A 21,514-nucleotide genomic window follows, 5' to 3' on the forward strand; every position below is an offset into this window, starting at 1 on the left:
TAGCTCCTTGGGCTTTACGGAACCACATCTTCCCCCCCTTCTGACCCTTGGGATATGGTCTAGAAGGAGTGGAAAACTGGACTCCAACGGCAGAAAGAGTTTTACCGTCCTGCTCACATCTGGTCAAAGTATCCTTCACCTGAGGTCCGAACAAAGCCGAACCGTCAAAGGGGGTGTTGGTGAAGGATGCCTTAAAGGGGTCCGCAAAATTACACAGCCGCATCCAGGCTTGGCGTCTAAGAGCAACACCTGTGCCTGCGGCCCTGCTCGCTCCATCGGCCGCATAAGATATGAGCATGGAGGAGTTAGATATGGAATTCAGGATAGCAAGCTGTGAGGCAATCTTTTCCTGAGCCCCAGCAGCAGAAGGATCCTGGACTACTTCTCCCAGTTCCTTGAGAATATCTCGTTGAAGCCTGGTGAAGTGACAAAGGTAATTCAGCGAGCATAGCAAAGGTCGCTGAAGAAAACATCCGCTTTCCATACCTGTCCATGGTCCTAGAATCCTTATTAGGAGGATGGACAGGTACTGAAGGATCCGCCAGTTCCTTCTTAGTGGCCGCCGCTACCACCATAGCATCCACAGAGACACCTTTGGACAGGAACTGTTTATCCGAAGGGGCCGTGATGAACTTGGATGGTCTCCTGGGGACAGGTTCCACAGAATCTGGAGCCGCCCTTCCGAGCCACTACCTGCATGAGTGGGTGAGGCGGAGACACCCAGGAGGTGGAGGGTCGGGATCCAAAGCCTCCAGGTATACCGACTCATCCTCGGAGGGGTCAATGGAGGCCAATTCCCCTCTGTTTGAGGAGCTCAAGGATGTCTGAAAATGAGACATCCTCAGAGGGACCGTGAACCCTCCGACTCATCTAAGTCGGTATCAGATGTAGTAGACTCAGGGAGTCTGTGTGTTTCCTCTTACGTCCTCTTCCGAGGGGTTCCCCTGCAGGGTCAGGAGAAACCTCGGAAGAGGAGGAAATTCCCAGTGGGGAAACCTGGGGCGATGGATCCCTGGGCCTGAGAGCAAGAGGCTGGCAAGAGGCATCTGCAGGCACTGATGAGGGAGGAGCTAGAGGGATAGACCGTTGACCAGGCTCAGAGGCCAGGACACTCCTCATCACCTCAAAGGCTCCTCTCCCGGGAGACCTGAACACACCCGCTCGAAGAAACAGGAATGGTCGGCTCCAAGGAGAGAGAAGGCTCCGAGGCCGATGTCGGCACCGAGCTTACAAAGCCGCCCGAGGAGGAGGCGGGTCGGACAAGGGTCCGATGCCACTAGCCTCGGAGCCGACAGTGGAAACCCGGACCGGATCCCTCAAGGAAGGTCTCAAGGAGGAGATCGGAGCCGACGGAGCCGAAGGATGTATCGGCTCCGGCATCGAAACAGTCGCTGTCCCAAGAAGCTCCGGCTCCGAACTCTGGTGTGGAGACGGAGGAGGAATCTCAAGAATCGGGCTAGCGAAGTCTGTTGAGACGGGCTATGGAGCATTTGGGCCAGTGCCTGAGACTTCAACAGCCTGCTTACCACCCTCTCCAAATCGTGGTCAGACAGCCTGGAAGATCTCGAAGATCGGCTCCGATGGCTCCGCTCCGACAAAAGAGGAGACCCCGGGCCGAGTGAATACTTAGTATCGAAGGGACGGGATCTCTTACGGTCGAAGCCATCGGAGTCCCTTGAACCCCAGATGGAGCCGAGGATATCTCGGCTCCGATGCTGATAAAGTGTCGGCTCCAGCGAGCCGACAAGGCCACAGTAGTCAGGGTATCGAGCCGGTCGGCACGAACCCACTACTCTAACAGAAGAAGTATCGACTCCAGCCGGAGCGATATCGGCCCGACAAAGCCGAGCCACGGAGGCTTGGACACTGTAGCCTGAACCTTCGGTGGCTTAGAGGTTTTCCAGCCCCTGACTTAGGAGGAGAACCTTCAGGTTTAAGTAAACCTCGGAGGATTAATTGTTCCTCCTTTCCTGCAGGACTCTCTGGCTAAAAGCATGACACAGCACAGGAGTCCTGCAGGTGCAAAGGCCCCAGGCAATACACAAGAAGTGTGACCGTCTGTCAGGGACATTTTCTGACAGCACTGGTCACACTTCTTGAAGCCTGAATATTGCCTTCTCTAGACATCCTAAAAGGATACACAAACAGTCCCCACAAACACAACTTAATCCCTACACAGACACACAGGAAGGGAATAACTTGGGAACTAGGCCTGACTAAAACTTTAAACTGAAAACTATTATAAAAGTTTAAAGGAAGGAATAGGGTGGGCTGTAACTAAGTACAGGCTAATCTAACACTAAAGGGAAAAATAAACCCTAACTGAACTTTCTTCTTTAACAAGAAAAAACTTACCTCAGCTGGCAAAGGAGACCTCTTTAAGCTAAGCAAGCGAGATCTGGGGTAGTTCCGCCTTGCATCATGGGATATAGGGTTGCCTCGAGCTGGTAAAAGGAGTTCTCGAGCTAAAGCAAGTGCCGAGCCGAGGATCGGCTCCGAACCCATCCAGCAAGAATGAAGGCGAGATTGACAACTTAACATCAAAGGGTTACTGTATAAAGAGTGTTCCCCTGAGGTAGAGGGTGAGGTAATACAGCAGTTGGTAGTGCCCACATCCTACCATCTAGCTCTTCTAACCATAGCCCATGACATTCCTTTTGCAGGTCATAAGGGCATAAAGAATACCAACAGACATATTATGCAGAACTTTCACTGGTCTGGGATTGCAAAGGATGCAACAGGGTACTGCAAAACCTGTGAGCAGTGCCAAAAAGTAGGGACAGTGGGAGACAAGGTCAAAGCTCCTTTGATGCCTCTGCCTGTGATTGAGGAGCCATTTCAGAAGGTAGCTATGAATATTGTGGGACCTCTGAGTACCCCAAGTTCCACAGGGAAGAAATATATCCTACTGGTCATAGATTATCCTCCATCAAGGCTGAGAGGGTGGCAAATGGTTTGTTACATATCTTCAGCAGGGTACGTTTCCTGAAAGAAATACTGACTGACAGATGTGCCAGTTTCATGTCCAACCTGCTGGCTTGTCTGTGGGAGTGCTGTGGGGTGAAGCATCTAAGGATTACCCCCTACTACCCCCAGACTAATAGTCTTGTGGAGAGTTTAAACTCTACACTGAAAGACCATGCTAAGGGCATTGCAGAGCAGTTTTAGAGGAGAGGGTGGGACAAATATTAGCCCATCTACTGTTTGCATACAGAGAGGCACCCCAGGAATGCACAGGTTTTTCACCCTTTGAGTTGCTGTATGGGCAGAGGGTGAGGGAGCCCTACGATTTGATTTGTGAAGAGTGGGAGGATTAGTGTGAATCTCACAAGGAGTCTGTTGTGGCATATACCCTAAACTTCAGGACAAGGCTTAGGAATCTCAAGGGCTTGGCCCAGGAGAACCTGGTAGGAGCCCAATAGCAGAAAAAGGTCTGCTATGACAGGAATGCTTGAGCTCGAGAGCATGCTGTGGGACAGCAGATTATGGTGCTCATTCCTGTCAGAGACAGTAAGCTGCAGGCAGCTTGGGAAGGACCCTTCAAAGTGGTAATAAAGGTCAGTGATATTAACTACATGGTCAACCTGCTAGTCAGAGCCACAAAAACTGTATCATGTTAACATGATGAAGCCTTGTCAGGATAGAGAGGCCCTTGTGCTGAGTCCCCCTTGTGCTGAGTATTTGCAGTGGGCGGCAGTAAGAGTCTAAGGGGGATCTGTTGACTGATCTCCTCAATGAGGCACAGACACCTCAGTGGAAGGGGCACCAATGACCCAGTGAATTTCCCCTACCCAGGTTCAAGAAATCCATGCAGTGTTACAGGAGTTTGTAGGCAGGTTCACTGGGAGACCTGGGTGCACCCACTTCGTGCAGCATTATAGTGGGGTCAGCAATGCCAATGCAGATGGACTCTCAAGACAGGGTATGGGTTAATGTGTTCCCAGGCAGGCTCATTTCTCTCAAGCAATTTTTCTTCAGGGTCACCTGAGAAAATAGCCTGAGTCTTCAAAGGGGGGGACAGAAGTGATGATGTAATATAGTGCCAGCTATACTAGACAGTGTAGGGCAGTACATGTGTAACACATGCCAGCACAGATAGCTAGAGTTTTGTAAAGAACTACATATCATTTGAAAATCAAACTGATTTGTACAGATGCTTGTGTTAAAAATGCATTTGTAAAGCTGCTTGTGTTAAAAATGTAACAGTAGGTCCTGCTGGACAAAAACATATACATGTATGTATGGCTGTACTGTTGTAACTGCTGAAATGTATAGATTTTAATAGAGAATAATGGAAGGGAAGGGGTTAAGCTCAGCCCAGCTAACCTTAGGAAAAATAGCCTGAAATTAAATGATTTGGTTTTGGCCATAAATATTCTATCTCGCAGGTCTGAATGCAGCCAGAGATGCAATGTCTGTGAAAAGCCTTTCTGCAGGAAATGTGGAAGTGTTGAAATTGTTTTATAGCTTCCAGATGCTGCATTAAGCCGTAACAAAGTTCTATGTGTGTATTGTGACACATCTATGCCAGATCCTGGCTCAATTTCTAGTGAGGGGTCATAGTGTGGGAACCACAGAGTCAGGTGACCAGATGTAATACCATTCTGTAGCCAGCACTGAAACTGTATTTAGATACTAGTGAATCATGTGTCAGTGACACTCAGCACTGTTTCTGGAACCTGACAACAAAGACACTCCTCCACTTCATCTTGCTTTGCTCTAGCAAGTAAACAGGGAACAGTAATTCTTCAGTCAGTTAAGAAAACATAACTAGATTAATTAAATGTTTTTTCTGCATCTGACTCAGTCTTCCAATCGGTGTTGTTTTATTTATATTTCCTGTGAATGAAACTCTGGTGTTTACTGTAAACAGATATTCAGTATTTTCATGTTTTTTTTAATATTTATTATTAAATATATCTAAACTTTTCATTGTAGCTGGTCTTTTAGAAAATATTTTAACCTTTGAGATTACTTCCATTTACTCAGTGGCACTATGGCTGCACGCTCCTGAAAGTCTTGCTGCTTGGTTGAACATTACCATTTGTATAAGTACTAATTTTACTAAGAGTAATTGGGTACCCTGGTAAGGGGCTTAGAGTAGCTGGTTTTGTTGGTATTCTGGTGACAGTGTATCTATCTTATGGTAGGGGTGAAGGTGGCAAAGAGGTTAAGCTGTGCTAGCCTTTTCCTGGTGTGTGTGTGTGTGTGTGTGTGTGTGTGTGAAAATCAAATCTCTAAAAAGTGTGTGTGTCAGCTACTTTGAACAGAGACACTGACAGCACTGATTTCACACACAGGGTGGTGGGGAGTTGGCTTGGAACACCTGGCTAAGGACTTAACTCTACAGCTGTCAGTGGGGAGTTTTATTTGGGACCTGGAGAGGAAGTCCAGGCCCAGGACAGGAGGGAGCATTCCGTATGTGCTCTTAAGAGAAATTGTGTTTGGTGCAGACAGCTACATCTGAAAATACTGTGTGTGTCTATTTTTCTCTCAAAGTGAACATTCCCCACTGGTGTCAGTGGTGAGGACTGATGCTCCTTGATCACTGGCCCAGAGGATGGATATCACAAGGGGTATCATGGAAAAGAAGTTGCTGCACTTGAGGTTGGTATTGGTGAGAGATGCAAAACCTTTGGAGCAAGAATAATGGAACAGACTCTGTGCTGCTGATGGATTGAGGGGCTACTCAACTACTCATGAGGCATCAGAATACAACAACTGAGCCTGTCAGCTAAAGAGCTGGCTTTCCCATGATTATGGACTGTAGTGAAAAAGCAATTGGTGAATATGACCCTCTTCTGAAGTCTTAAAGCCTCCTGGCACAGTGGATGAGAATGAGCTCCTCCTACTCATTAATGTACCACACAAATGCTCTGTTGTCCTGGGTATGGCAACAGCACCACAGGTTGAAAGTCTTGGAAGACATGTAAAGTCATAATGACTGCTCCCATCCCCAATATGTTGATGAGGCATAGACTATACAGTTTATTACACAGCTTGAATTGTTTCAGTAGATGTGTCTATGGTAACTATCAAGGGAACTGGGAGGTGGAAGGGGCTGCCCAGAGAGAGATTTGGAGTTTGAAACCATCTGTGAAGATTATTGTTTGCATACCTTTGAAATTCTGCCCAGAGAGAGATTTGGAGTTTGAAACCATCTGTGAAGATTATTGTTTGCATACCTTTGAAATTCTGGCCAGTCTTCTCATCCAAGAAGTAATTGACTTTATATGGAATAGAAGATAGTTCCATAGGAGAGATTTTCTCTGTGATACATATCTACCCCTCCAACATGTACCGTTTATGTTGCAAAAGGGGTTGGGAGGGTGGCCTAATGGTTAAGGTGTTTGCCTTACAAACACAAGGTGCGGGGTTTGAGTCTCACAAGGGATAATTGGCTAGGCTTAAAATGGCTCGCAAGGGCAGTTAGCTTAGTACTAATCTATGAACCTATTATCCTATGAACCAATAGTGGAGACCGAATTGCACACCTCTGAATTCTGATATGGTCTGTCAGAACATAGGAAATTTGATTCCACCTGAGTTCTTACAGTCCACTATAACACTTGCATGTGACAACAAGCATGAGAAACCAGAAAGAATGAAAGAAAGTCATTGCCATGAGGCTAGAGTTTTCAGGCAAAAACTAAGAGAGGTGGCAAATGAAGAGAGAGAGGAGAGACAAGGATATGTTGAGACATTTGTTGCCCCTTTCCATAAGCCAGTCATTCAAATTTTATTTGAACAGAGCAAGAGAAGTAATTGACTTTATATGGAATAGAAGATAGTTCCATAGGACAGGTATTCTCTGTGATACATATCTACCCCCTCCAACATGTACCGTTTATGTTACAAAAGAGACTAGGATCCCTTCTTCGGGTATTTATGCTACCACTGAACTTAGTAATGTGTAACAATATGGAATAGAAGATAGTTCCATAGGAGAGGTATTCTCTGTGATACATATCTACCCCCTCCAACATGTACAGTTTATGTTACAAAAGAGATTAGGATCCCTTTTTCAGGTATTTATGCTACCACTGGACTTGGTAATGTGTAACAGGTCTTACAGAACAGGTCTACTGAGGCTCTCTATGCAAAGCAGAAATCACGTTTAGTAGCCTGTATGATACAGAGAAGAACAAAGCTTTGAGATGGTCTGCACAGTTTTTATGATTTAGGTTCATGACTTTTTTAGTGAAAATATGTTCTGGTTGTTCCAGTTGCACCAACTGTTTGAACAGGTAAATATTCAAAAGGGGCATTATAGTCAAAGATCAGCCTAATGATAGCAGAGTACAGTGAAAATCATTACATCCCTGTACTTGGACACCACACATTTAAATATAATGAACCTCACACCTTTAGATATAATGAACCTTTAGATATAAGCTCAGCTATGAAGGAGGACTTCCTTACAACAGTGTATATGTGATGATCAAAGGACAGTTCATTTTTGACTTAGGTTCCCAGATCCCTGACAACAGGATCATCTTTTAGGGGTGTGTTGTCAATGTGAAAGTTACAAGCTGGTCCTTCTTGCTGAAGAATACCATTACACATTTTTTGCCATTTAGTTTTAGTCTGTGTTTTAACACCAGTTATTTGGTTGGGAAAGGCTCTCTTTGAGGATCTTAGTGTCCTATGGGGAGTTTATGATGGCACCAAGATTACATTCATGCCTGTGTAGTTACTGGGACATGGTTTAAATTGGCAAAGGGCACTCCAGCTGTGAAGGGATATAACGCCTAACACACTTATACCAGCTCCACCCCCTGCACCTCCTTAGTAATGGGTGGCAACCCTAACGTTGTCCCTTTCCTCAACCTTAACCCTACACCTTACTCCCTGAACCACCTTAGCAATGGCCGCTAACCTTTAATGTTTCTACTTTCCCCCAACCCTAAACCCTACACCTTACCCTCTGCACCACTTTAGTAACGGGTGCTAACCCTAATCCTAATGCTACCCCTTCCCTCAACTCTAGACACAACCTTACCTAAATAAAAACCTTTCTGCAAAAGTGATAGTATTCAGATGAATTTGAGGGTAGTGTTATGGGGGGGGGGGTTGTGTGCAGATCGGAAAGAGGAAATACTTTCCCTTTCTCTATCTTTTGTAACTTTGATATTTAGGGTGTTTGGTTTTCTGTGTGTTTAAGCTTTCAGGCATGAAGCAGTCAAGCCTGTAGCAGAAAAAACACAAAAGAATTTCAAAATGCCAAAAAAATTTAATATGGTGACCACTACTATCCAGTTGTCTTTTAGTTGGTTTCATTCCAGCTACTCATGGCTCAGCTGCTTGCAGCTGAATGTTTGTTTGCGTACTTCAGTGCAAGATACTTGAATACACAGACTTTCTCTCTAAAAGACTTTCACCAAACTGGTGCACCTTCAAAGGCAAAACACACACTGGAAGTGTGTGACACAGCCCCCACATTGGGTGGAACAGAGGATCTTATTAACTTCCTGCTGATCCCAAGCACATGCATTTATGAGTGACTTGCAGTGAGTTACTTAAACTCAAGTAGTTAGTACTCAAGTTCCTAAAGCAGATCAACAATGTCCTTACCTTCAGAAAAAGTTTTCTACCTGTAGTGATTTCCTTCTCTTTATAATGAAGTTTTAACGGCTGCTGCCTCTCGGTAGTCTTGCAGATTTTTTCCTGCTAATTTTGGAATCCTTTCCAACTGGATTTCTCAAGCACTTATCTTTCAGTGGCTTGGCATGACTTCTAAGGGTGGCATGATTAAACTTTTTGCAATAAGGGCAGCACTGTAATGTCATGAGCTGCTTCAGACATAAACAGCAATGTCTTGGGGAGCATATCAGGTCACCGAAGTTAGTTTAGGATAATTCAAAAAAATCAAACTAGTTTGCTGAAACCACTTTCACTGATAGTAGAGACTGCCTTTTCCTTGATTGTTGTATGACCTCAAAGTTGGTATATACATTTCTGGGCGCTTTTAATGTTCATTGAAGTTTTTAGCTTTTTTGTGTTTGTCAAAACTACCTTTGGTAAGTCAATATGACTCCATGTCTTAGAAAGTATAAAGGGGTTGGTGTAATGGTTAAATATAAAGGAGTTGATGAAATGGTTGAAGTGTTAACCTCAGAGGCACAAAGTACAGGGTTTGATTCTCACCTTTGGAAAGGAAATTGTCTAGACTTAAAATGGTCTATAGAGGTAGTTAGCCTAGTACTTATCTATGAACCTAATGCCTGGAGGAGCATTAATTTGTCATACGGCTGGGGAAGGAAAAGAAGCGGATTTTTTGCTAATGAAAAATAAAACTAATTAAATATTTTAATTAGTGGCATGTACAGAGTTCTCAAAGATATTAGAAGGAACTACTGCATGAACATGCAGAAAAGACCTGGAGAGAAGGTGAAGGCACCAGAAATTTTATACTTGAGACACTATGCTGTCGGGTAGTAGCAGATAGAAATAATACAAAACTGATGCTAGAAACAAATATCTGAAGTACAGAACATCCCATGATACAGATTTTTTTTCTTATTGCCTATGTTGTACTGTCCGTCAATCATCAGTCCCATTCTGGTCAAGTGGCACTGGGACAAGGGTTGACCAAGAAAGGCAATCAATCAGACAGCTCTCAGGGTACTTCTAGATTATTAAATGCCCTGGTCCTACATATGTGCCCAGCAAAGCAACAGGAGGGGATACACAATGAGCTGCCCATGGACCACTTCCTCAATTCTGCAAGGGGGTGTTCCTTCCAAGCAGCTATGTCTCCATCAATGAAGCAAAAATTAGAAGTTATGTACTCACCATAACGTTCCATCTGAGTAGGTGACTTCATTCGGATGCAACCTGTGGGTATCGGATCCGATCTCGGATCCGAGCCGGCAATTCAAAAGCTTAGGCTCCGAGCTCCTAGCTCCTCCCTCTTACCAACCCTTGCCAAGCTCTGACAGACCTCAGATTGAGTTTGCCGCAAAATACTGACCACAGTATACTAAAACAGCATAAATACTCGCTCTATAAAGGACAGGGGGATGGAGATCCGAATGAAGTCACCTACTCAGATGGAGCGTTATGGTGAATACATAACTTCTAAATGAAGTAGGCCATTCGTCTGCAACCTGTGGACAGAGTCCCTAGCTACCTGAATCTTGGGCGTCATGGAAGGATGTTCGAGCACCGCTGAGCCAAGGATGCTCTTCCTCTAGAAACAACATCCACCTTGTAATGAGAAATAAAAGTGGCCCAAGTAGCTGCAGCAGATATCATCCAATGAAACACGGGACTTAAAGAAACTGCCCTAGTAGAATGAGCCGTAACCCTCTGAGGAGCAGGTCTGCCTGAAGTGTCATATGCCTGCAGAATGCAATTAGCAATCCATTTAGATAGAGTGACTTTAGACACTGCTTTACCCAGAGCAAATTTAGCACAGCTGATCTGATTTCCTGTGGCCAGCTGTCCTGTTAATATAAAGCGTAATTGTCTATGAACATCCAATGAATGCAATTTGTATTCTCCTTTGTTTGAATACTTGGGAAAAAGACAGGCAAATTGATTGACTGGTTAATATTGGATTCAGAAGAGACCCCGGAAGAAAAGATGGATTGGTCCTGAGGCACACCCTATCAGGGAAGAAAGAAGATAAAGCGGTTTGACACATAGAGCCTGAAGCTCAGACACCCTTCTGGCTGAAGTGATAGCTACCAGAAAGGCAGTCTTCCAGGAAAGGTATTTTAAATCAGCAGAAGCTGCAGGCTCGAAGGGAGGTAAGGGCCTGCAGGACTAAAGACAAGTCCCAAGGCGGTACAACCTCCTTGACTGGAGGCCTTAACAAAAAACTCCTTTGAGAAAGGTTTTGCATAATTTCCCTGTCCTAAGCGGAGCTGCGTCCTGGCCCATGTGATAATGCGAGATAGCCCCCCATTCTACCTTCATCGTGGAAGAACTGGCCTTGATGAAAGAGGTCTGTTAGAAAATCTAGCACCGCAGAGATAGGTGCTGAAAAAGGATCCACAGTTCTCTGTCCTGCCCATATAGAGAACCTCTTCCATTTACTCCGATAAACCTGTCTGGTGGAAGGTTTATGAGCAGCCACCAAAATGGCTTTGACGGTGAAGAGATACCGGGAGTCCTAATTAAGGTTGGAATTGGAGCAGCCAAGCTGTCAACTTCAGGGTCGGGAACTGGCATTCCCAGAGGGTGAGAGATGAGATCGTGGATCCAGAATCCATGGTGGATTGATTTTGTGAGACCATCAAAGGGAGGGAAGAACCCAAGGTTGTCGAGGCCAGAATGGGGCAATGAGAATCATTCTGCTCCCCAAACTGTTGGCTTTCTGCAGAAACCTCTGCATCAGAGGAAGTGGAGGGTAGGCATAAAGGAGACCGGGAGGCCAAGCATGCACCAGAGCATCCTCGGGAACTCCCTGGTGGGGAAGCAGCGAATCGCATTTGGCGTTTGAGGAGAAGCAAAAGATCGCAACAGGGTTGCCCCAAAGCAAAAATCTTCTTCGCTACTTGAAGATTGAGGACCACTCGTGTGGAGAAAGGATGGTGCGACTGAGCTTGTCCAAGGATGTTGGACTTTCCCGGAATGTGCGTTAAAGAAAGCGTTTGGTGGAAATTGCCCATTCCCAGACTCTCATGGCCTCTCGACAAAGGGGTAAGACCTGGTTCCTCCTGCTTGTTGATATACCAGACTACGGACATGTTGTCTGAATCAATGATCGCAATAGTCCCTGTAGGAAGAGCGTGGTGAAGTGCAGCACCGCCCTCATTTCCAGGACATTTATATGCAATGACGTCTCTGTGGGATTCCACGTGCCTTGGACAATCTTTCCGCAGAATGCCCCCCACCCAAGGCAAGAAGCGTCCGTGGTCACTGTGGCTCGGGAAATGCAGCGCAAAAGGTCTTCCTGCTAGGGGCTCCGGAGAAAAGCCACCACAGAAGGAGTCCCTGCACGCTCTGCTGACCGCGAATCGGGCGTCTAGAGGCGAACAAAGAGGAGACCACTGAACTTGAAGGGTCCATTGAAGAACCGCATGCGTAAACGGGCATGAATTAGAAGCGGAATAGCTGCCGCCATAGCACCTAGGGCCCTCAGGACCCGAAGCTGCAGTTGGAGATGGTTGAAGGATTGCTGTCACATGACACCTCAGGCTGACGACACGGACTGGGGAGAGGAAGGCTCGCATTGATCTGGTGTCTAGTCTTCCTCCTATGAAATCTATAATTTGAGTTGGATTCAGAAAAGATTTCTCCCAGTTGATCGTGATGCCCAGCCTTGGTGCTAGTTGAAGGAAGTAATCCCTGGCTGAGCACAGAAGATGCCTTGATGATGCCGTCAGGAGCCAGTCGTCCAGGTGCGGAAAGACCTGTAATCCCTGGAGCCTCAGGTGGGCCGCTACGGTAAACACCCTGGGGGCTGAGGTGAGACCAAAGGGAGGACCCTGAACTGATAATGACTGGCTCCCCGCCGAAGGCGAGAAACCTCCTGGATCGTCTGTCCATCCGAATGTGGTAGCGCATCCTTGAGGTCTATGGAACACATCCAGTCGTTCTCCCTCAAAGGGGAGTATAGATTGCAGGGTGACCATCCGGAACTTTTAGCAGTTACTGACAGGTTCAACAGGGAAAGGTCTAAAATTGGTCTTAAGTCCCCGTCTTCTTTGGCACCAAAAGAACCTGGGTAAAACCCTAATCCGGCTTGATCTGGGGCGGGCCAGCTGGATGGCTCTTTTCTTAGCAGCTGCTCGATTTCGATAGCTGCCCCTTCCCTTGATCGGGTGGAACATCTGGGAGGCTGCGAGATTTGGGAATCTTGATTAGGGGTATTGAATATCCTCTGGATATAAGTCAAGCACCCAACTGTCTGTTGTTATGGACTCCCAAGAAGTCAGGTGCATCAAAACCGCCCGACTGCCTCCAGAGACGGACAGCCGGGCAACCCTTCAGGGCTGCTGCGTCGTCTCTCAGAGAAGGTTCTCTGGACCCAAAATTGCCAGGAGCCCCCTGCCTCTGGCACGACGACCTCCGTCCTCCTCTGCCACGGAAGGACTGGTTATCCGAGCAGGTTGGGACTGCTGCGACTTCGGAACCACATCTTCTTCTGTCCCTTTTGGTTCTTAGAGAAGGACCTCTGGGGAGCTGAGAAGCGGACTCCGACGGCAGACAGCGTCTTCCGTCCTTTTCGCTCTGGACTAATGTCTCGCGAACAGTCTTGCCAAACAAGGCAGAACCATCGAAAGGGGCATTCGCGAAGGTCGCCTTGAAGGGCTCAGCAAAATCACAATGGCGGAGCCAGGCCTGTCGCCTCATGACCAGGCCTGCTCCGCTGGCTCTAGCGGCTCCCTCAGTAGCATGAGACAGCAGCCGCATAGATGTATTGGATACAGATCTGAGAGTGGCCATTCGGGTGGAGTAAACCTGTTTATCCTCACTCGAGATGGACTCCGGGGGAGATGCAGCGTATTCTTTAATCAGATCTCGCTGCATCCTAATGACATGTGCCATGTAGTTCAGCGCTCTCAAGGAGAAGGTCGGTGAACTAAACACTCGCTTCCCAATGCGATCCATCGCACGGGACTCCTTGCCCGGAGGATGGATGGAGGGACTCTCCTGGGCCAATTCCGTCTTCGTGGCTGCAGCCATCATCATGGCATCTACTGGGGGACCCTTACTCCAGTGGGTGCGGTCTGATGGAGGAGAAAGAATGCGGTCTGGGCGCTTAGGGATAGGCTCAATGGTGTCCGGATCCTTCCACGCCTGATAGATATAAGATCTACCAGGGGTCAGCAGGAGGGACACCCAAGAGGTAGAAGGGCCGCCTCGAATGCCTCCAAGAACACAGACTCGTCCGAAGAAGCCTTGGGGCAGACCACCCCTGATCCTTAACATCTCCATGATGTCTCCAAAGAGACGTCCTCAGGGGGTGACCTAGGGGAGCCTTCCCTTCATCCAAGTCCGTGTCTTCAGTGGCGGACTCAGGGAGTCCATGTGCCTCCTCTTGCACTTGCGCTTCCGAGGTACTTCATCGGGGGCTGTCCGAGGAGTACCCTTCAGCAGATGGATGTTCCAAGGGAACCACTTGGGACATCGAGGCGGGCTGTCCCTGGGACCGGCTGGTGGGGGTCTGGCCAAACTGCAATGTTGTGCGGGAAGGAGCCGAGACAGGGACAGGGGGTCCAGATGTCTCGACAGTGCCCTTTCCATAACGTTGAAAGCCGAGGGCCAGCTTCTCTAAGCCCGAGCCGACCTCCACTCGGATCCGGCGGATCGGAGTCGGAGCGAAACCGTCGGATCCGAGACCAGTGTGCTCCGACCTGGACGGAGCCGAAGACACACCAGCTCCCTCGGATCCGAGGCTCAGCCCTCGGCTCCGAGAGGTCGGGTCAGTACCCGAAGCACTCAAGGGATGGGGCGGATCCGAGGTGCGCCGACCTATCGGATCCGACCCACCCGGATCCAAATCTGCACGGCGCCGATAGCTCCGAACCCGTGGTATGGGTGGGAGAAGGAGCTAAGGCGAAAAAGGGAAGCCCCTCCGGTTGGGGGCTAGGAGCACTCCATTTGCATTTGGGCCTGGATGAATTTCCTCATCATCCGGTCCATATCAGCTTCGCTCATAGAAAAGGTCGATCTAGAGGAGGCCACCGGCGGACCTAGAGAGCCGTCTCGGTGACCTCCTGGAAGGGCTAGCCTCCTCCTCCTCGGGTCCAGGAGAGAACCGAGGGGAGTGGAGCGAGGAGGAGGAAAGCTAGAAGGCACAGGGAAGCCGCTTAGATGGAGGAGCCGAACTGGAAGCTTGGCTCTCCTCTTGTGGTGCTTCTCCTGTGCCTCTCCTGTCTCTCCCTAGAAGAATCCTTCCCCTCCGGCAACTTTAAGGGAGGTTGAGTCCCAGCCGGAGGGAGAACTCACAGCAACAGGTTGCTGACTGGAGGCAGAGGCGAAGCAGTATCCGGGGTAAAAGACCGCCAGCACCAACCGACCTCCGTTCCCTTAAAGCCGGGGTTGAACCCTGCACAAATGGTACAACCAGAAGACAGGTGTTCAACCCCAAGATCTTGCTTACCGCGCAGTGTGGCCATCTGCTGGGGACAGCTTATGGCCACACTCGGTTATTCGAAAAAACAGCCTTAGGGGCTTCAGACATTACACCTAAGGCCTAAACACACACACACACAAACAAACTACGAAAACCGAGAAAAATTAACTAAAGAGGGAGGAAAGCCTTAACCACACACAACTCTAACTATATTAATAACAAAAATAGAGAATTTGAAAAATTTTCCTGTCAGAAAAACTACACTTATCTCAAACCATGCCAGGAGCTCTAGAATTCCGTTGCTTCTTGAAAAGCGGCAAACGAAATCTGAGGTCAGTCAGGGCTTGGCAAGGGGTTATGGGTAAGAGGGAGGAGCTAGGAGCTCGGAGCCTAAGCTTTTGAATTGCCGGCTCGGATCCGAGATCGGATCCGATACCCACAGGTTGCAGACGAATGAAGTCTGCCTACTTCAGATCAGTGGTTTCTTAGAGCTCTACAAGGGAAACACACCACCCAGTGTGCCTCTGAGTGCATGTAACCTATCCAAGCCCACCCACCCCCCAAGGACAGGCAGCAAGCCACATGCTTTCAGAACCCTCCTCGCACCACCTGCATCCTCCAGTGCTGAGGTTGCTAATTGGATACCATTCACCTTAGTCATGGTTAGGGTTACATTCTTCTACATCACAGTGCAAAGCATCATGATACAGACCTGTCACAAAAGGCACCTTGAAATAAGATCATACAAACTCCTGGAGATTTCAAAGGATGGCATGATGCAAATTCCTATCACTTAAGGAAAAAACTTAACTATAAATTAAGCTTTTTGAGAAAGCAGAACAGTAGCAGTTTGCTTGTGCTGTTCTGATCATACACAGCAGATGAACTTACATTAGGATTATGATATTGTACTAGAAATAATGTTTATTTTATAATAACAAAGTTACTATTGAAGAGATGCACCTTGGGTTGCTCCTGGAGGAGTATCAATACCGCTCTCTTTCATAAGATGCTTGATCGACTGAAGTTGAGTCATAATCTCACTTCTCTGGTCACTGGCTAAAGTATTAACACTAGAACAAAAAAAAAATCACAACATTTTGCAAAGGACTGTTGCACTTAATTGTATGGATGTAATAAAAATACAATAAGACATCATGTCTCTCAGAATCTTAGTACATTTTCATGGCAAAGCAGTTTAATTCAGTAACCTCTATGCACTGTCCAAGAATGCTGCAAAAGCAATTCTGTACTCTATGCAATCTCAACAGAATGTTGTAAAGGCATACGATATATTGAAAAGCATCACATAAAAGTATTAGCTCTGGTCTCATCACTTTAGTTACACATACTCGCACTATTAGATCTATTAGATGTAAAACATCAATCAGAAGTGCTATAACAGGATTAAATTTAACACATGCATACATACATACATACACACACACACACACACACACACACACACACAAAACCACACACAAAGGACCATAAGTATTTAAAAAAAGAAATTCCAAACAGCTTAAATATTTGTATGCAGAGCCGTAATCTTTATAAGTAGGGAATTCTCAGAGAAAATGAATAATTTTACTAAAATTGCACAAAATTCTTAAACTCTGAATCACAAAAGTCTGAACACTGGAGGTAGGATGCCTGAAGGTCACAGATATTCTTTCACAAAATCCATCCACCTGCATCTGGAGCTCTATAAGTGTATGCATATATGTGTATATATATATATATATATATATATATACATATATATATATATATATATATATATAGATTATGGACCCCATTCCTAAGTCAAAGTACGATTAAAGTTCATGAAATTAGTACTGTTTCACTCTTTGATGTCAGCCAGTAGTGCTCTTCGCAGCACCTGCAATGTGCCCAGTAATGTAATTCATGTATTGGTAACTTATCTAAATTATCTAAATATGATTGTAGACTTTTTTTTTCTTCCACATTGCTCGTTTCTGCCTGCAAATCCTGATATTTTATGACTTTGTGTGTCGCTGATCAATGCTATGTTTGTCTTCTTTTCCTGGACCACTATATCTGGTTTTCTAGCATCTATCTTTTGAACTGTTGTTAATTGATGATCCCATGTGATGCAGACTTCATAATTTTCTATGATATTTTGTAGCTCATGTTTGCAATGTTTTTCAGCCACTTCAGTACCATAATGTTTGCACAGTCCCCAGTGCAACAGTCTTGCCACATTATTATGCCTTTCAGTATACAGTCCTTTTGCCATTAGCATGTCGCAACCAGCAACGAGATGTGCAACTGTTTCCAATTCTGTTTTACAAAACCTACATTTGTCTGTTTCTCCCACATGTTCAATGGACTTTGTAAACCAACTTATATGCAAGCCCACTATCTTGGGCCACCAATATTAACCTTTCATCTCTTGGTTTAAATTTGTCTCTCCTTAACCATTCCTCTGTTTGTTCCTGAGCAACATGAGGTTCTTCCAGAAGTTTTCTATACTTGCAACTATATTTATGCATTTTCCACATTTCTTACCTTCTCATCTGGTCCTTTACCTTATATTCCTTCTTTTGTTTTTGGCACATTCAGTTGCTGCCTGATTTTTTATCTACTTTTGGTTTGATTTCCATTCCTGCTTGACGCCGATAAGCTTCTGCTAGCCTAAGCAGGGAAGTCATCTTAGATTTATTCTCCTCATGTTTAAAAACTTTCACTACATTTGGGTCTTGTGAGGTCAGCAGATATGTGTGGAGTCCCATGATTGCAAATCTATACATGTCATCAATTTCAAGGAGGCCCATCCCTCCTTCAGAATGGGGGAATATATAATCTTGGTATGCACTGCACGTTTTGGGGCCAGTCATTCACTCCAAAACTGACAGCAAATTGTAAAGCTTGGATTTTGTTCCTAGATGTCAACACTGTTTTCAGGCTTAATTTAAGTCTTCTAAAGTACTCCTTACTAAGTTTTATTTGCATTTGTTCATGTTTTATTGTTGATCCTTCATCAGTCCACACATATTTATACACTCCCTAGTGCTCAAGTTCTTTTACATCACATTCTTGTCCCAAATGGATACTTTCTTGGTGCTGTAGTTTTCCTGCTTTAAAGGTTGCTTTTGCACATTTATCACGACCAAATGACATTCTTATAGCATCTGAAATAGTTTTAATAATTTGCAATTGTGCTTTCAGCTCCTCATCTGATGAGCTACACAGTTTCAAATCGTTGACAAAGAGAAGATGAGAAGTGTTTGTACTTTATTGTTTTCTAGGAGTCCAATTATAGCCATGACCTAAGCTGTTAAGTAGACAGCTTAATGGATTAAGGGCAAGGCAGAAACAGAGTCACCCTGGAATATTAACCTTTTGCTTTTTATTCCTGGATTAATAAATTGTCCTTTATCATGGTTTGTAGTCAATCCTTGCCATACTTAAATTCTTCCCCTTTTTACAGTTCTCCACTACAAATTTAACAAATGATGCTTTGTTCCGTATGACTTTCTTTTATTGCCGTTTTGTTCTATTCCCATAATTGAGTTTTCTTCTAAATGACTATGAACTCTGTCGGCATCAATTCCAGTGCATAATTTATACATCGTCAGAAGGCAAGTTATTGGTCTAAAATTTTTAGGATAGCTTGCAGGTTCACTGTTAAGTAAGGAGCATTGTTTTTCCTGTTGTTAGTCAGGTTGGTGTCTGTTCGGGGTGCCCATATAAATAATTCTTACTCATGGCTAAATCTTCGTGCACAGATGTTAATACCTTTAACCAGAACTTAGGTACTACATCTGGGCCTGGGGTTTTCCAATTAGAGGCTTTTCTTAACCCTGTTTCAATCTCTCTGGTTGTTACTTCATCTCATTTCATATCCTGTACATTTAAACTTCTTATTCTTTTTTTCACTTCTTCTATCCACTTAGCATCTTTTATGTTCCACAGGATCTTCATAGATACTTCTGCAAAACTGATCTATTTCTTTTTTTTGTGGTCTTTCAATTCCTTTTACCTTATTTCCCAATTCTCAATAAAACCTTTTTGGGTCATCAGTAAATTGCTTATTTTGTACTTTTCCTTTATATTTGTCTTTGTATCTTCTAAGTTTTTCTGCCTGTGCTGAGATATTTAGTTTATTTGCGATAGTGCATGATAGATCCTGATCTGTTCTAATACTGCACATTGCTTTTAACACAGCTATCTTTCTGAATATTTTTGTTGACCTGTTCCCTCTTCTATACTCTTCCAATAGTGACGCTTCTTTTCTTAGTTGCTTCATAGTTTTCTCTATTCGATACTTCCAAGATGGTATTCGATTTCTCCCCGTCACTACCCTGTGTTCTTGTGGTAGAATTTTATCAGTTATTAATTTAGCTGCACAATAATATATCCTGTTTACTTCTGTTATATTGCATGAATCCCAATGGACAGTCCCAATTACTGTGTTTATTTGTTTTATCAAACTTCTGACTTTTTGGGTTTTATTGACCTTCTGCAGTCTATTTCTTTCATTGATCTTAATATGTCTATCTCTATTAAGTCAAGCAACTCTTCTCTTAGCTCAGTTTCTTCTAGATTGATGGCACTTTTTTTGCTTTCCATTTCCTGTGGGCATTCTATAGAAAATTCTATTGCATATTCTTGTGGCACATTCTCTTCATTTTCATCCGGTGCCATCCGTTGCTCTATTATATGAGAACTCACTGGCCTATCATGCCTCAACATTAACTGCGTCAGAGTTTCCGCAGTTTCCTGATCCTTTCCTTGCTGCCCAGCATTAAGTGGCTGTTTATACTGGTTTTCTGTGGAAGGCTCCAAAATATCTTCATATGGCACCTGACCAACTGCTTCCCATTCCACTAATTTCCCCTTAATTTGGCGTTCCATTGCTCTGCCCTGTTGTGGTGCTTTCTGAATTAGACTTTATACACTGAATCCTTCACTTTGGAGGTACTTCACGACCTCAGTTTCTACTTCTTTAACTTCTCTATTACTGATCTCCTTTTCTACATTTCCTCTTTGTCTGGATTCCTTTGCCTGTATTTCTCCTCAAATATGTTTGGTGCTGCTCTCTTTTTATTGATTAGTTTTGCTTTCTCATTTGCATAGATATTATACCATATTAAATCCCTTTTTCTTTCCCGTGTAGGCATTTCTTCTTCAGATGTCTCCTGATCTTCCTGTTTCTCCTTACTTTGGGGACTCATTCCATCATACTGTGATGTAACCCATGTTAGACCTTCTATATCCAACCCTTCACTTTGCAGGAATTCCATAACTTCAATTTCTATTTTTTTAACACCTACTTTACTAATCTTCTTTTTTACATTCCCACTTTGTGATATTTTTTTATTATGAAATTTTCCATATCTGGATGCCTTTGCCTGTATTTCTCTTTGAATATCTTTGGGGGCTACCTTCTTTATGTTGATTAATTTGGCTTTCGCTTTTGCATAAATATTGCACCATATCAAATCTCTCTTTCTTTCCCATCTCCATATTTCTTTTTTATACTTTTCAAAAATATCTAGGTTTTGTTGTTTACATTTTTGTACTTCTCCAGATGCTTCTTTTCCCAAACAGATCAAAGTTTCTTGATCTTATATACGGTTTTGCAAAAATATGTTGCATTAACGACCACAAATTTTATTTGAAGCTTCTGACAATTTTTCTTCCGGAAGTATTCTTCTTTCCTCTAACTTATCTCTTAATCATTTTATATATCTTGTGTCTGGAAATTCTGGGCTTTTTTGCATAATAGTAACAACATATAATTTCTTTCTTATCCTCAATAGTCCACTCTATCATCTTTACGTCTCTTCTTTGGCCTATCAGTTTTTTTTATTTCTGTGGACTGCTACTTCCTTCTACAACAGGGGAGCTATCTTCCCCATGGACCTGTCCTGGCCCCATTTTAGGAATGTTTCCGTATTTTGAGGATTCTACACTGTCATTTTTTCCAGTCCTGGCACTTGCGCCTACCAAGATTGGGCACTTTTTTATCCTGGGTCTTGTGCACCCAGCTGTCTTTTTTAGTTTTTGACCTATTCTGTCCAAGATATATGCTACATAAATAGTCTATATATCAGTGTTGCCTTGGTGAGATTTTGTGGAAAACAGGGTCCACATCGTGAAGGTACTCACCAAGACATGAGGATGAATTCAGTTTCAGCACTACTACTCTCATTTGTTTGCTGACTCTTCATCTCTCCATTCAGACTATGTAATACATGGGTCTATATTACATCACCGAATGCTTAAAAAAAACGAACGGTGATTAATTAACCCTATGTAAGCGAAAGCTTATAATGTTGAACTGTCAGAACAGTGATTTTTTTCCAAGGGAAAAAACCTCTGTTCCGAAAAAAAAAAAAACACTTTAAAACCTTACATTAAGTGGGGGGCATCGCCCCCCACACCCTCCTACTTAAATATACCAACTCTGAGACCGTACTACAGTGCTGAAAATGGCAAAGTAATGAAGCGGCC

The 21,514-nt window shown here is 44.5% G+C and overlaps 1 protein-coding gene across 1 annotated transcript in view; it reads right to left on the reverse strand.

Annotated features, from left to right (window-relative positions):
* Positions 1-21,514, reverse strand: part of CCDC107 (coiled-coil domain containing 107) — a gene marked incomplete in the record, with an annotated part of 750,510 nt that overhangs the window by 199,019 nt on the left and 529,977 nt on the right. Inside the window, 1 exon segment of the mRNA XM_044059421.1 lies at positions 15,995-16,104. Within this exon segment, the coding sequence (XP_043915356.1) occupies positions 15,995-16,104 (110 nt within the window).

Source organism: Protopterus annectens, chromosome 1.part2 (assembly GCF_019279795.1).
Source record: "Protopterus annectens isolate FY-2018-M chromosome 1.part2, PAN1.0, whole genome shotgun sequence".
Lineage (NCBI taxonomy): Eukaryota > Metazoa > Chordata > Ceratodontiformes > Protopteridae > Protopterus > Protopterus annectens.